Source organism: Canis lupus, chromosome 7, assembly GCF_011100685.1.
Source record: "Canis lupus familiaris isolate Mischka breed German Shepherd chromosome 7, alternate assembly UU_Cfam_GSD_1.0, whole genome shotgun sequence".
In the NCBI taxonomy this organism is placed as follows: domain Eukaryota; kingdom Metazoa; phylum Chordata; class Mammalia; order Carnivora; family Canidae; genus Canis; species Canis lupus.
Genome location: NC_049228.1, coordinates 65,015,026 through 65,031,837, shown reverse-complemented (window position 1 = coordinate 65,031,837; position 16,812 = coordinate 65,015,026). Strand labels below are relative to the sequence as shown.

Genomic DNA, 16,812 nt, shown 5'->3' with positions numbered 1-16,812 from the left:
GGGAAGAGGGAGCTATAGGCTTCCAGTTATGGAATGAGTAAGGCATGGGAGTAAGAAGTGCAGTGTAAGGAATACAGTCAATATTATAATAGTGATGTATGAGGACAGGTGGTACTCTTGTGGTGAGCAGAACATAAGGTATAAAGTTGTCAAATCACTAAGTTGTGCACCTGAAATCAATATAACATGTGTCAACTCTACTCAAACTTAAAAAATTAAAATAAAAAACTTAAAAATAAAAACAATGGGACCCTGGAATGCCATTAAAAAAATAATCAAACGAAAAAAATTTAAAAATCCTTGGTAGAGATTTTTTTTAAGAGGTCTTCCTGGGGCACCTGGCTGGCTCAGTCAGTTAAGTGTCTGCCTTCAGCTCAGGTCATGATCTCAGGGTCCTGGGATCCAGTCCTGAGTGGGCTCCCTGCTCAGTGGGGAGTCTGCTTCTCCCTTTTCCCACACCGCTTCCCACTGCTTGTGCTCTGGCTTTCACGCTTTCTCTCAAATAAATAAAAAATAATAATAAAATAAAAATTAAAAAAAAATCTTAAAGAAAAAAAAAAAAAAGAAGAACAGATCTCCTGGAAACAGGAGATGGGCCCATTAACTGTGCATGATTCTTTCCAGACTTAGGAATCTCCGTTTGCATGGACGACACCTGGAAAGACAGGCTTAAGATGACATTTGGTCAGATGCCACTCATTTGGTGAGATGCCACTCAGATGAAGAACTGAGTTTTACAAAGAGGGTTTTGTGGGAGCAGAAGAACAAGGGCAATTCTAAACCCATTTTTCTATTTGATCCTCAGCCTCTATAAAGTTTAACACCTCTGATGAAGAACAAAAAGCAAACTGAAACTCCATCTGCATAGAGGTCACTCTGAACATCTTTACCTTAAATGACACACAGAGACCAGGAAAAGACCAGGAAATGGACTGAAGGTACTCAAGTTCCAAATCTACTAATCCATTCCCATTTGTTTCATTTTCTGTTTATTTTTTCAATAAATTGGAGAGAATGTGCAGAAAGAATGGCCCCTGACTGAGCTAACTTTACTCTTCCCAGAGCTGAGTTCCCAGATGCTAAAGATGGTTCTCCATCCATGACGCGGACGTCCAACACCGAAGGCTGGCTTCCTGCCTGGGGAGCAGTGGCTGCAGCTTCACTACCTCCTACATCTCGACATGACCACAACCGACACCCGGCGGGACAATCAGGTATTCAATACCTGTCATCAGCAGAAATATTGGGAGTTACACATTATTCTCTTAAACCTTCATGGTGGGTTCAGAATCAAGTTACTACTTCATGCATATTCATTTCTTTTGACTCCCACATAGGCCAGGTTTAGAGTTTTAATCCAATTTTTATTTTATTTATTTATTTTTATTATTACTTTTTTAATCCAATTTTTAATCTGGGATGAAAAATATACTTCTGTGTTCAATGATTTGAAACCTCCTCTGAGCCATCCGGGAATTAGACGGATTAAAAGCTTTAAGGAATATGAATATAAATGTGTGTGCTTGTGTGTATACATAGGTTCTGTTTGTTTCACTGTCCAGGGAGCATATCCATCAGTAATTATAAAGTTTATTCCCTCTGATGATCATGTAGGAGCAAGTTAACCTAATAGTGGGCAAAAAAAAAAAAAGAAAAAAAAAGAATGTATGAAGTCAACACAACATGACACACAGCCACAAAAAAAGGCTTCAGCACCCACTCTGGAGTGATAGTGTCCTTACTAGTGTTTGCCCCTCATTGCTGCCCCAGCCCCCAGGGGAAGCCCTCCCAAGGAATTTTATCTGTGCTCATAAGCGGGTGAGTGTGGGCTCCAGGCAGCACACGAGAGCAAAGGAAGGACGACCCCCTGGATGAGTCTCTAAAGATATAAAACACAACACAACACAAAAAGTGCAGTGAAATACCTTGAACCCACCACCAGGTGGTCAAAGCAGTTTTTGGCGGCCGGTGTTGAATACGGAGGCCTGTGTGTCAATCAAGTGAGCAGAGCCATCCCCAGGAGGGACCTCCCCATACACATACCCTGCATCTGGGTTTACATGGCGTGGTCAGCAGGGCTCGAGTGAGCCTCTTGAAGCAGGAAGACACAACCCAGTGCATTCTCTGCAGCAGCCCGGAGACCCCCGGAGAGAGCTCTCCTTGATGCCCTGAGAAGTGGGGGCCTCAGTGTCCCTGCTTTCTTCCTCCTGACACATGCGACAGGGAGTTCCAAGGCTCAGGGGCTGCTCACTCCAGCTGGCAGCCTGGGAGTCTACTCTTCCTGCCTTCAGGAGCTCTTCTGCTCCGAGAAAACCAGCAAGGCCTCTCCAAGTCCACCGAGCAGGAGGCTGCAAGAAATAGCAAGAGATTAGCTTTCTGGTCCCTCGAGTATGGAGGCTGCATACCCATTGAGCTGCCCAGTGCCCACCTGCAGCAGGGCAAGGGGTCCCTCATTCTGTGGCAGAGACCTTCTCATCCCCTGCCTAACCTGCCCTGCTGTCAGGTCGGGCCTGGTGATCCCAAGTAAACGTCAGCTGTGTGGCAGGAGGGGAGAGGGCTGCAAGGTGGGGTTGGAGCCTTTCTCCCTGGGAAGCAGGGGTGGTATCCCGCTCATCCTGACCCGGCACAGGAGACTGTACTCCCGCAAATGCTCTGCAGCAGATGCAGAGGGGACAGGGCTTCCCATACAGCTGCTAGGGGGCCTTTTTGCAGAGGAGGCTTGATGACAGGACGACACCATGCAGGTATCCATAATCTTACCGTGACTGAAGTGACAGTCTCTGCACCCTGCTACTTCACTGAGACTAACAGAACAGTTAGAGATGAAAATACTAACGGCAAATCATGAATTTCCCACCAGAGCAGAAAGAAATATAGTCAGCGATTTGAAAATGAAAAGGTAGTGGGAACACTGCAGACGGTGAGAAGGAGGAGTTGACTATTTTAACATGCCTCTAATTAATTAATAAGATTTTATTTATTTATTTGACAGAGGGGAGATCCAAAGAGCACAAGCAGGGGGAGTGGCAGAGGAAGAGAGCTGAGCAGAGAGCCCAATGCAGGACTCGATCCCAGGACCCTGGGATCATGACCTGAGCCGAAGGCAGGTGCTTAACCGACTGAGCCACCCAGGCGTCCCCACATGCCTCACATTTAATACATCCAGAGGTCTGTACATTTTCTATCTTAAACTTCTCAGCAGATAATCTGCTGTCTGAATCCTCAAATTCTTCCCAAAAAGCACTTCTGGGGACCGGCTGGGCCGTCACTGAAGGATTATGATGGGAGGTCCCTGGTGATGAAATGCTCTGGATCAGAGGTGCCAATGGCCTTTCGGTTCCATGTGTGCCTCCATCCATGTACCCACATGCAGCACACACACACCTAGGCCGTGGCGTCTTTACATGTCCAACACACACCCAGGGCACCCAATATATGAGACACATGGTGGCTGTGAACATTCCCAGTGAGAAATGTCACCTATGTGAGTGACTCTGACATAAAGAAAACTTGTACCATTTACCTCGTTCAGCACAGGGATGAACTAAGTGTGAGACTATTAAAACAATAAAGTGAGTTCAAACTGTGGCTCAGGTGTTTACCAGCTACGTGACCCTGTGCATGCTATCCAGCTTTCGTCTCGTCTGTGCCACGGGAGACGTCACATCCAGCAATCTCTGTGAGGCTGGAAAGGGTATACATGAAGCCATCACCCCCACACTTGGCCTGTAATGGACAAGTGATAAAATATTATCCTATCGGCTAGCTGACTGTCCTCCCAGGGCAGCAGTGTCTTCCTCACTGGCCCTCAGAGCTGGCTTCCTGATGCTGCTTGAAGACTTCACCTGGGGGGAACATCCCACTGCGCAAAGGGTTCAAGCCGGTGTCGATGGGCTTCTGACTCATGGAAGACCCTGGGCACATGGTTCCTCCCTCCAGGGGGAAGTCCTTCCTCAGGTTGACCCAACAGCTGCTTTTTACAACCTTGCCTGTGAGTCCCAGTTCTGCCTTTTAGAACAACAGAGAACAAATCTACTCCCTTCCCCCTGTCAACCCTAGAGAGGGAAAAGCCCCTAAACCACCATCATCTCCTCTCCCTGGTGACTACAGGCCTCTGAGTGAGAGCAGAGGCACTCGTTAGGTAGACAGTCACTGGGGGACGGGGCCAGGAGGGTGTCCCACCCCCCAGGGAGGGGAACAGCTGGGATGGAAAGGTGAGAGCGTGAGGGGGATGGATGCCTGGTCTCCAAAGCTCCAAGTTGGAATGTACTTTCTTCTTTGCCCAGAAATACTATGAATAGTGGCAATAAGTCCCTAAATTCTCTTTAATGCACATTTAACTCATAATAATGCAACTGAAATTAGCATTTACGTTAGAGGTGAAACAAATGCCCGAGGACCTTCCTAGATCTATAATCATCTTTTTTTTTTAAAGACAATTTTTAAAAAATTTTATTTATTTACTTATGATAGTCACAGAGAGAGAGAGAGAGAGGCAGAGACACAGGCGGAGGGAGAAGCAGGCTCCATGCACTGGGAGCCCGACGTGGGATTCGATCCCGGGTCTCCAGGATCGAGCCCTGGGCCAAAGGCAGGCGCTAAACCGCTGTGCCACCCAGGGATCCCTATAATCATCGTTTAAAGGATTGCTTCTGTAAGAAACTGGGGTCCAAGTTCCAGAAGACCATATGTGGAAACACGACCCATTTGTGCTGGTGCCTGGTCTAATTCAGGGACATCTCTTTGGATGAAGAAGTAACTGAACGGGAAGCCATTCTTTTGGTCCAGAGGCTCAGCCCTGAACGCCAGGCTTTTCCTTTTACACAGATCTTACTGTTCTTTTCAACATCCCTTAAAGAACACACACACACACACACACACACACACACACGTCTTCTTAACACCCCCCACCCCCACCAGCACCCCCAGGCAAGTTCAGAGTCACTGTGACCTGGCGCACAGGCTGCACGGGCCTTTGTCCTTGGGAGGGGCTTATTTCTGCAAATGTAACGGGGGGCTCAGTCATTTCTGCAGCTTCCAGTAATCCTCCGCAGTCACCAGGGAGAAGAATAGGCTACGGGCTGGCTCTTTGCCCCTTCTCCCCCCACGGCCTTAGAACAATGCCGAAGTGTAATAACCTTGCATTTCATCCGCTGGGCTTAGCTATTTCATGAAACACCAAAGCAGCTTAGTGAATGCTCAGAAGGAAACAAACCTTGGTTCAAGTTTACTGGTAAGAGAGCCAGGGAGGTAAGCTTTGATGTTGTTTTCTAAACAGCAGGAGAAGCTGACACAGGGCGCAGGAATCTTAATAGCATTACAACTATTTAAGTCAGGGCCTCACTGAACTGTTGGCAAATCTTGTAATCCCCATCATTCCTGAAGTCAACACACTTCATCTAACGAAGGCATACGCACCAGATTGTAGACCTTACCCAGCCAGAAACATCCATCACTAGCTTCTCTTTGGGGTGTGTGGGGGTGTGGGGTTTCAGGGTCCCTCCAGTCTTTGCCCATCAGAAGAGGCCTCAACTGTACATTCATTATTGTGCTCATTCAAGCACCTACTGACCCCATGAGATGGGGCAGAGCCTGTACCCTTTTCTGGCTGGGGGCCCAGCACTACATGCAGCGCCTAATAAATATTTTTTCCATGAATGATGATGAATTCTTATCCTTGCTCCCCCTGCTCCCATCCATGTTCCAAACTATTTTGGCTTTTTTTCTTTTCCACGAAAAGCTATTTGCCTAATGTGCCACTCCCTTGGAGGCTTGCTGAGGGGGACAGTTCACAATCTGATAAATTACTCTGTGTGGAGAGGTAATGAGGGACAGTTCTCTAGAAGGCCCTTCTTAGCATTTTAGAGTTTTTGCATTTTTTAACGAAAATGGAAAACTGATCAATTTCCATCACTGTGATCCTAGCTGCACTCTGGGGTGTGTTGGGGGGAGTAGTACTTCCTTCACCCCTGAATTCACTCTTCCTATAAAGAGGCTTGGGCAGTCTCTGTGCAGTGTCTGAAAATAAAGGCAGAAGACATCGTGTGTGGGAGGCTTGTGCTAAGATCCAGCATGTTGGTAACTCATGATCAATGGCGGGCTCCGTGAACGATCAGCAAAGGCAAAGGCGAGAAGGGATCACAGAATCCTCAGAACAAAGAGGTTGTGTTTGGATTATTTGTTTTCTCTTCTTGTATCTAAATACTTGCAAAGGTAAGAGTCTCTCTTACTCTAAAAAGGATTCAAAGAAGGGGCACCCACAACTAATTCTACTCAACAGGGACATTGCTCACGGTTCAGAATTTTTTCTTTTGTACGTGTTGGATCCGCTTTGCTGAAATTCTGGAATAGAGGAGTACATATTGATATGTAGCATGAAACTCTGTTGGCTAAAAGTGAATAATTAAATATTCATCTGGGTATTTAAATTCTGGGCTTGCAACAGATTGTTTTTATAATAAAAACAAGATAATTTGTCGGATAAGAGCAATTGCTTTTAAGAAAAGACTTTAAAAAGTTGACCAACATTGGTACTTAGGTTTATAATTTTTCTCGGTATGGGATGTAGAAGACTGGCCACTCATTTATTCAGTCCTTAGGGCTAGGCGGTGAGCCACACAAGTACATGAGTGTGGTTCCCCTCCTGGAGGAGCTCACAGCCACAGGAAGATGGGGTGTGCACATCTACCTGTCACTTAGCATGGTGTGTGCTGCACACAGAGAGGGTGGGAGGGGCTTCTGAGAACCAGACACACGGGTTGACCAAATCTCTAACTCAGGAGATAAGCAAGCTGCTAAGTCTTGCCGAAATTTTAAATGGCATTTTCTCCACTAACCACCGCAAACCTTTACATCCCTGTTTCCCAACTGGGGTAGTTCTGCTCCCAAGGGGAGCAGGTGCTATTGGCATCCAGTGGGATAGGGCTCAGGTTTGCATCTAATAACCCTATAAGGCATAGGACAACCCCCCTACAACAAATTATCTGGCCCCAAATATCAACAGTGCTGAGGTGAAAAACCCTACTTCAGATGATGATGTTTCGTGCAGCTAAGCTGCCAGCCAACCCCCCCCCCCACACCCCCAAAAGGTAGATAATGACACGTCATGCACTCATTTCCTGGATGGTTGACCTCGCTGGGGCCACACACTGTGTCTGTAGCCTCAGAGCCCACCAAACACCTTTTGTGAAATGAACGAATATATGTGCAAATGGAGGCTCTCAGACGTAGCTGATACAGGGTCGTCTGGTCTCAGCCAGCCTGGTGTGGTGGAGGCTGCGCTGACTTCAAGAGTCCATGTCCTTGTAAGGGGGCAGTCTCTATTCCAGCAGCTGGGGCCATGTGGAAGTACAGGCCCAAAGTAGCCATTGTTCCGTATTTTCAAAAGAATCTGGAAACCTGGACCTTTATGGGGAAATCACCTGACTTCTCAACGTCAACCAATTTAAAATTTGCAAACCAAACAAGAAACAACGACGATACAGGCAAACACAGGAGGTCCCAACAAAACAGTTCTGCAGTCCCTGCCCTTTGTGACTTCTGATCAGTTCTAAGCTCCCGCAAGACAGAGGACAGCCCTGCCGGCGCCCAGGCTCTGAGAGCCGGTCAGCCAGGCTCAGCTTGAGCACACCAGTCTGTGGACAGTGCAGACTAGTTCTGTGCAAAAGACAGGAAATCTGAAATACAGCCTGACACTCCTCCTCTGGTGGTTCACTTTGTGGTTGGAAAATTCTTTGGGGCTGAAAACACACCATCCTTAAACTCAAGAGTTCTCAAAAATCAGGAAATTCCAAAGTCAAGGTTCCTTTTGCAATAATCACACATGCTGTTTCCTTGATTTGGGTACACACAGGCTTTCTTTCCATTTTGTTCAGGGCATACCCATCAAGTTCACAGGACATGAAAGAGCCTGCAGGCTTGGCCTCTTACAGACTGCTGCTGTGATAGTCAGCCTTAGCATTTCCTCCCTGCTGGAGGAATCTCACTCCTCTATTTCTCACACTCGGCTCAACACCTGGGTTTTTAAAATTCATTCTGAAATTCTGTACAAAATACAGTAGTCGGAAGTTTACTTGTGAGAAAGAAAAACACCATCAAGAATTTAGACTACTGCTATGTAGGTGAAGACATTGACATTTGGGGACAAGTCTCAAGAATGTATCAGGATATCTTGGCAGCTGGGCTTCTGGACGTCACCCACTGTGGGCGTCATGCCTTCCTGGAAGGACAGGTGCAGGGGAAGGAGGGGGGAGCATGGAATTAGCTCCCTTCCCCACAGCCGCAGCTCCGGTTCCAAATCACCAACATTCACCATTGGCACCTCCTGCCTCTCTATCCTTCCTGGTCTTCCCGGGGCCAGAAGGCCCAAATCCTCTTCCACCCGCAGCCTTGCTAAGCCTCTCTATTCTGCATAAGGTCCAGTTCAAGCCAGTTCCAAAGCCTTCCTGATGGTCCATCCCCTCTCCTTCCTTCAGCCCTCACATTTGCTGTGCATTCAAACCATGACTGTCTTATCCCACAAATTATCTTTATGATTTCCCTGCCCCTTCCCCTCCTTGAGCGCTGACATGTCTTTGCATGCAGCAGTCACACAATAAATACTTTCAGCTAACGGACAGAATTATAGTTTATGGTATTAACTAAGACAATGAGATCTTTTTTCTATAATCATTCCACTGGACATTCTGAGTTCACCATGTCAGACCCTCAACAAGAAATAGAGCTGTCTTGTCCTGAGTAATGCTCCTTCTGTGTTGCTGTCGAATTATCTAGAAGTTCTTTATAGATGATCATACTGGGGGGAGAAGAACACAAGGCCAATTTCTCTTGTATCTCCATTATGACCCACTTCTACCTAGACACTGTCTATACTGTGGGTAAATCCTTGGTGTTTGCCAAGTCAGGTTTAAGGAGGAACAGTAAGGTTATGGGGTCTTGGGCACACATAGGTCTGGTTTTGAATCCTTGTCTAGTCATAGTAGCTATAAAATCTTGGAAACATCACGTAATATATATAAAACTAGTAGTTCACCAACAGTGCTTATGCTTGTGTGGATAAGTGGCTGAAAGGTGTGTGGGTGATGTTCTATTTCTTAATCTGGATGCTGGTTATAGTAGGTTCGGTATAATCAGTTTGTGAAAATTCATCAAGTTGCATATTCATGACATATGCACTTCTCAAAATGTATATTTACAGGTCAATAAAATATATACCCCAAAAACCCATTCTTCAACATTTAAGAGGGAAAAAAAAATAGTAGCCTGATAAAACCCAAACAATGAATTTGCTTTTCCTCTCTCTTTGCCAAAGACTTACCATCCCACCATTGCATTGGTCAGGATCATATCAAACAGCAATACTGACAAGCCAGCTGTGATGACCTGCAGAAATAATTTCAACAAAAGGGCATTAGAGCAGCAGGACTTCGGTAACCTTCTCCAGAGCCCTTGTTTACAAGCTGAATTCATGTTAGTTCAGATTCCAGATGTCACTTGTTTTTACTTCATGTCCTTTTCCCCACACACTTGCTAGGCCCCTGTATTTAGTGCTTCCTCTGAGCTAAGCATTTGGTGGAGAAAATGCTAAGTCCTAGTCTATTTGGGAGGTGAATATCTTCATAGAAACACTTAACTTACAAACTCTTCAAAAGAGAGGCACACAGCCAGCATCTCACCCATCTCTCTCTAGGGCAGGCGGAGAATAAGAATATGCATTTCCATCTTGTCTTTATGTGCATAAATAATCCCCAAGCCCAGTTTTGCTCATTGATCTGTTCCCACATCCTCCAGATAAAAACTTAGCTGTCACCTTGCCTTTGCTCACAGCACCATCTCTCCCCCTGTCCCAATGTCTCTGTTTTTCTGGCCCATGATATAAGTTCCAAGAAACCAGGTGCTGCCTGGGGGAGGGAACAATTAAATCATTAATAAATTATTTGCAGGGGCACTGGCTGGCTCAGTTAGAGGAGCGTGTGACTCTTGATCTCAGGGTCATGAGTTTGAGCCCCTCGTTGGGTGCCGAGATTACTAAAAAAATAAATAAACTTTAAAAAATTATTTGCAAATACCTAAAAGCCAAAAGAGGGAAGAGGTTATCCCTGCATCTCTCAGAGCTAGAAATGACAGAAAAGTCTCTTAGGAATGGCATTAAAGGGACTCACACTCCCATAGTATCACTAAACGGTTGGCACAAAGAGTGTGTGTGAACCAAAGACCCAACTCTGTCACCACTTGGAATGCCTGCTCAGGAAAAGATGTTTTTTCCCCAGAATTCTGTATTCTAAAATGCGAGTTGGCTTCCATTGGGAAGGTGAGCCTAAGGACATGCTTTCTTGCAGTGAGAAGGAGCAGGGAGTCATCATGGAATGGGTCCCTCAGGCTGGACACTCTGGGAAATGTGAAATGCCACCTCACTCAAGGGGACTCATGCTGTCCTAGAGGCCTCTCTTAGGGTCTCCAAGCTGGGAATCAGGCAGCAACCAGGTGGTCAGAAGGAAGGAGTACATTTAATGAGTCTCACCCTCATTCATTTACCATTTCAAAAAAAAGTCTGCAAATATAAACCAGGAACTTTCAGTACAGAAACTCTGTGAGGCTGTAGAACCTGTGTAATTTACCCACTTGAGGTCCCTCTCTCTTTGCTTCTTTTACTGATTTACAGCAAAAAAACACGACAGCAAAACAGACCTGTGTTTTCTTCAGGAACAAGAATGAGGTGGCGACCAGGTCAGTGAGACAATTGCAAAGCAAAACCCAAAGAACGTGCATGAAGAAAGAGGTTTATCAAAGTGCTGGGGGTGGGAGTGGGGGGCAGGTATCTTCAACAACAGGGTGAGTGGCAGCTGTTCTTCTCCTATCCTCCCCCATTTCGTTTAACATTATACTTAGGACCTTCGCATCTATGGTCATAACTGAAAGGATCTCAAAATTTTATTAGCTTTCCATGCAACTGTCGGGTTTTGGGAACAAGGTTATACCGACCACATCAAGTTAGTGCATCCGCTTCCCTGCTTCCCTTCCTAATAAAGGATGAAGGTGATCTTTACTGAGGATGTTAACTCTGACTTGAATGCTTTGGACCTGGATGGACCTTCTAGTTGGGGCTGGCCTTTAACAGCCACTGTCTTAACCAAATCTTCCATTTTCCTTGATTCAAGTCTGTCATTTTCACTTTTTCCAAAAATGTGTTTCATCTAGGTTTTCTAACTCATTCACATTTCGCTATTTGGAAAGCAATACTATTTTTTCTCATTTGCACCCATGTTTGTTACCTTATGTTTTATTCTTATTTTTATTGTCATTTTCTTTTTTATTTTTCCTTCCTTAGTCTTAACCAAAGTTAAGTTTGTTAATCCCTCTTTACTTTTGCTGCTTCTTGGATATTTCCTGGGATGGAGCCAATGGGGATTTCTTAGAACCGCTGAAATAGGCTCGGTTCTGATGGATGGCCGTGATGTTGGCAGCTTGGTGCAACGGAACACCTCACTAAATTGATGAAGGATTCAACTGGCCTTTCCTCATTCTTCACCATTGTTTTTAGGCCCTTTGCCCCTTTATACCAGCTTTTCAAGGCCTTCTCTGATGGACTCATTCCTTATTCTCTGATTGAATCTCTCCACAGCTTCCATCTGGCGTGTGAGGCCGCCACCCCCCACACACTCTGGAGTCCTCACAGCCTGGGACACGCGCCTCCCTTCCTCTGTGCACTTCTTTAGCTCAGGACTAATCCTGTCTGCCGTGAGATAGACAACTGGCCTGCTTATTCCTATTAACTGCACCTTTTGCCAAGAAAAACACTTCTTAAAACTTCCAAACCAGCCCTTACTTGAAAGTAAGATTGGTTTAGGAGCCACACTGGTGCCTTTGCCATGTGCTGCTTCCTGGAAATGTTTGTACAGTCTCTTGCTTTTCTCCTGAGGCACTTTTTCAAACTTTTCTAAAGTTTTATCTCTCAATGAGCACATTTTCTGCTGGCTGAGACACTCACTAAAATTTCACAAATAGGTGTGTCTTACTGCTATAGTGAATGTATAGTGAAGTTGTCTACACTACAGAGCTACTGTGAAGTTCAACGGACCACTTTGTGATCTATTCAGTAGGAACCATTAGGCTTCTATCATAGGCTTCTCTACTTTTTTTTGCTTCCATTGCCAGCTCAAGCAGTCAGCATTAGAGGCATTTTCTCCCTCCCTCCCTCCGTGTCTCTCTCTCTCTCTCTCTCTCACACACACACACACACACTCACTCACCAAAGCTCTGCCTCTTCACAAAAGTCATTGCTGAAGATGGGATTAGTAGCGGCCAGCAACGCCTCACCGAGAGGCAGACACTGGGCAGTCAGCCAGGCCAACTTGCCCACTAAGTGACTTGCACCCACACACCAACCTCACCATGTGTGAGGTTCAAATTCATGCCTCAGCAAAGTGAAAGATTTCTATATGCCATGGGCCATCAAGGCTGCTCAAGAATCCTCCAAAGTGGGAATGATACACCTGCTCATGCCAAGGGTCCATTCCACTTCCAGTTCCACCAAGGAACAAACAAAAGCCAGAAGTAGCTGAGGGTGCATGTCTGAGTGCAGAGTGTCCTACACGTGGTTACCTAGGGGAAGGACCTGAGAGGTGGAAGGGACTCCCCAAGATCAGGGGTGGGGGACCTGTGGCTAAGAGATAGAGGCCCCAGGGGCCTGGGACCTCAGAGCAGTGAGGAGTAGAACCAACGCCCTGCCTCCCAGGTCAGCCTTCTCTCACAGCCAAAAACAAGAAAGGGCCCATCCACATCACCTCCATACGGCTTTCTTTTTTTTAAGATTTTATTTTTTAAGTAATCTCTATGCCTAATGTGGGGCTTGCACTTACAACCCTGAGATCAAGAGTCACATGCTCTACTGACTGAGCCAGCCAGGCACCCCTCCATATAGTTTTCTTGGAAAAAAAAAAAAAAAAGAATCCACTGAAAGCAGGGACTCCAACAGATATTTGCAAACCCATGTTCATAGCAGCATTATTCACAATAGCCCAAATTTGGAAGCAACCCAAGTATCCATCAATGGATGAACGCACAGGCAAAATGTGGTGCATAATTATTTAGCCTTTAAAAGGAAGGCAATTTGGACACAAGAACTCTAAAGACATTATAGTAGGCGAAATAAGCCAGATACAGAAGGACAAATATTGTAGCGTTCCACTTACATGAGCTACCTAGAGTAGTCACAGTTATAGAGACAGAAAGTAGAATGGAAGTGACCAGACCCTGGGCTGGAGGGGGGGGAGGGGGGGAGACTGGAAGTGGGGAGTTAGTGTTAACGGGGACAGGGTTTCAGCTTTAGATGATGAAAAAGTTCGGGGTTTGGATGTCAGTAAATGTGTAAACTTTTTTTTTAACCCTTTAAAACAGCTAAAATCTGCTCTAGACTTTGAATTACTCTTGGCACTTGCCATTCAAGAGACTTCAGTAGCAGCCATTCCTAGCAATTGTTGTTCCTGCTTTCAGAAAGCACGTTTAAAAACACACATTTTTCCCCATAGAAGAAAGAGTCCTGTGGTCTGAGGAATGTCTCCGTCGCACACTCAGATCTGAACAACAAACACCAGGACCAGCCGTGGGCTGAGAGATGCCAACAACAGCAGAGCTCAATACATTGTGTCGGGCAGCGGGGCTTTGAACTTCCTGGCTTTGTCCACGGATGTCACAACCTCTGTGTTATTGAAGCAGATTTTGGTATTTAAAGCAGATCAGGCTTGTTTTTTAAACATTCATTTAGATCCTAAGACAAATTTTCTGTTTGTCTAAGGGAAGAAGAAAGGGGAATGGTTGTTGGTGGGAACCTGCCAGACAGTCGTGCATTTGGGGTGAGGGGGGATCAGAGTCAGGCTTGGTGTTTGTTATTGCTTTGCTGTTGTTGCTTAAATACATACGACTTAAGAAGAAAGGGATGGATCGCAGCACATAGAAAAGGCCCGACCCTCCTGCTTAAGCTAGTTGTAGGGTTCCAAACACGGTTTTAGACCGTCATGTTTGCTCAACAAAGTCCCTCTGCCTGGAACAGTTTCATAGGCCTCCACAGACAATTCCCGCTCACTTTTTGAAAATCCATTTCTAGAAATCTTTTACAGCTTTTTATTAAGATTTATTTATTTTAGAGGGGGGAGCATGCACACGAGCGTGAGTGGGGAAGGGTACAGGGAGAGGGAGAGAGAGAGAGAATCCTCAAGTAGACTCTCCACTGAGCGCGGAAGCTGAAACAGGGCTCGATCCCAGGACCCTGAGATCATGACTTGAGTCAGAGTCAGAAGCTGGATGCTTAACCGACTGAGCCACCCAGGCGCCCCTAAAAACTTTTCTGAACCTGCCCTTCACTCCTTCCACACATCTGAGTGGATCAGGCACCTCTTCCAGTCGCTTCCATACCCCTTGGCACTGCACACACCAAACTATGGAAACGTGTGGTCTCCCCAACCAGGCGGGCGCCGTTCATCTTTGTATGTTGAGGATCTACCAACAGAGACCTACATATGGTAAGTGGCTGATACATTTTCCAGAACTCAGTAGTTATCCGAGCTGATAAGTCATAATCTTGTTTATTTTTATTTTTTATATTTTTTGTATTTAAATTCAATTAATTGATATATAGTATATTATTAGTTTCAGAGGTAGAGGTCAGTCAGTTCATCAGTTTTATAGAATACTCAGTGTTCCTTACATCCCGTGCCCTTTTTTTTTTAAAGATTTTATTTATTTATCTATGAGAGACACACACACACACACACAGACACACAGAGGCAGAGACACAGGCAGAGGGAGAAGCAGGCTCCATGCAGGGAGCCCAACATGGGACTCGATCCCGGGTCTCCAGGATCACGCCCTGGGCTGAAGAGGGCACTAAACCGCTGAGCCACCTGGGCTGCCCACCCTGCCCCCTCCTTAATGTCCATGCCACCCCATCCATCCCCTCCAGCAACACTCTGTTTCCTATGATTAAGAGTCTCTTATGGTTTGTCTCCCTCTCTGATTTCGTCTTGTTTTATTTTTTCCTCTCTTCCCTATGATCCTCTGTTCTGTTTCTTAAATTCCACATATGAGTGAGATCATATGATAATTTGGGAGACACTCTTGTTTATTTTTAAATCCCTTTTCATATATTAGGGGCAGTTGGAACCCAGACTGGAGACACTCTCTGCTCCTCATCTCTGCTTCTTTGCCCAGTTACCTCCAAGAGTCTAGAAAGAGCTCCGCGGGGGAGGATTTGCAACTAGCTCACTCAGGTTCCAAGACCAAAAATACCAGGAAAGATTCTGATTGTCTCCTGGACCAACTGACCATGGCCGGGGAGGGGGTGGGGATGGGGGTGGGGTGGACAGAATAATGAAAGAAGGTGGAAGTTCACCCTTGAACTTCATAGTTGGAATGAAGGATGGAACATTTTCTTGGAGGAAAGAGGGAAAGTGCTGGGCACACAGAAGAACAGATGTCTTGCATGCCCTTGCCACCAATGCCACCTGGGAGCCTGCAGGAAATGCAGAATATTAGGCCTCACCCCAGAGCTACTGAACAACATGTACATTTGAACAGAGAGCCAGGTGACTTGTTTTCATATTCAAACGTGGAGTTCTGCATTACACTCTTCAACTCCAGCGCTGGCTCAAGAACTACTCTGTCCAGCTGGTACAGGACTGCTTGGCACTGCCACATCTCCAAGGAAAGGCAGGCTGTAACTGCTCTTAGACCCATCCAATATGTTAATAATTTCACACATCCAATAAAAACTTTCTTTTCACCGGTTTCAATTTTGTGTTGAAACTCTCCAATCATTTTATTCATGTTTTCTTTTCTTTAACCTAGTATCCACAGTCATCTTGAAGTTACTGTTCGCTCCAACATCTGGATTATTTGTAGCTCCGTTCCTATGGTTTTTTTCCCACTTGATTATTAGTCAGGTTTCCCGCCTCCTCACTTGTCTATAACTTTGTGTCTTGGACAGTGTGTAAAGGAACTGTAGAGGCTCCAGATGACTGCTTCCACCAGGAAGTGGTGTCCTCTTTTCTAGGATGAGGGCTCAATCCAATGAGGTGGGCTGAAGCTCTACTAAGGCTCTACTTTATATAGTCCTTCAGGGATGGCATTTAAGAGCTTGGTGGATCTCTATCTCCTGGTCCCTGAAAGTACTGCCTTTCAGAAATTCTGGCCTTAGCATTTGAGCTTCCCATCCCACATAGGTTCAAAACCCAGCAACTGTCTTTAGGGGAAGACTTATCGTATTATTTGCTATGGGCTCCTACTTCTAGCAGAATTTTGTCTCATAAGCACCCCAATACCATGAGAGTTTTCATTTTGCCTTTCTGGGCCAGCCTGCAGCCTCCTGAGCTGATCAGAACTCAGCAAATGGCTCATGGGAATACTGGACTTGCCTTTGGGGGTTCCTCTAGTTTCCAATCCATCACACCAATTCCATGACTGCAAATGCTCTGCTAGTTTCCCTTTCCCATAGAATATGTCCTCTTCTTGGGCCAAGTCAGATCCTTATCCCCCACCCAGAATCAGCAAGTATCCTCCCCCTCCCCAACTACCTTGAAGAAAAGAGCTTGTGCTTCTCAGTATACCTAGGAAGAGTCCTTCCTTCTCTGGAAATTTATTTACTGTGGCTCTCATTGCTTTCATTGGTCTCTGATTTCCTTTTCTTTTTTAAGTAGGCTGTATGCCTGGTGTGGAACCCAACACAGGGCTTGAACTCACGACCCTGAGATCAAGACCCGAACTGAGATCAAGAGTCAGATGCTTAACTACCTGAGCGTCCCAGGTACCCCTCTGATTTCC

At 45.7% G+C, this 16,812-nt stretch overlaps 1 protein-coding gene across 14 annotated transcripts in view; it reads right to left on the bottom strand.

Annotated features, from left to right (window-relative positions):
• Nucleotides 1-456: 456 nt before the first annotated feature.
• The window catches only part of TMEM241 (transmembrane protein 241), a 109,949-nt gene continuing 93,593 nt past the window's right edge, over nt 457-16,812 (bottom strand). For 7 of the 14 annotated variants that reach the window (XR_005362565.1, XM_038543659.1, XM_038543661.1 and 4 more), the window contains 2 exons: nt 9,317-9,381; nt 1,344-2,348 (listed from right to left, as the gene is read on the bottom strand). Coding sequence is in view for 7 of the 14 variants with exons in the window: in XM_038543659.1 (XP_038399587.1) it covers nt 2,288-2,348; nt 9,317-9,381 (126 nt within the window). In the remaining 7 variants the exon portion in view is untranslated. Of the gene's footprint in view, nt 1,226-1,343; nt 2,349-6,293; nt 6,343-9,316; nt 9,382-16,812 lie in introns of those variants that run through there. The other 7 variants (XR_005362566.1, XR_005362567.1, XM_038543662.1 and 4 more) reach the window with 5 other exon arrangements.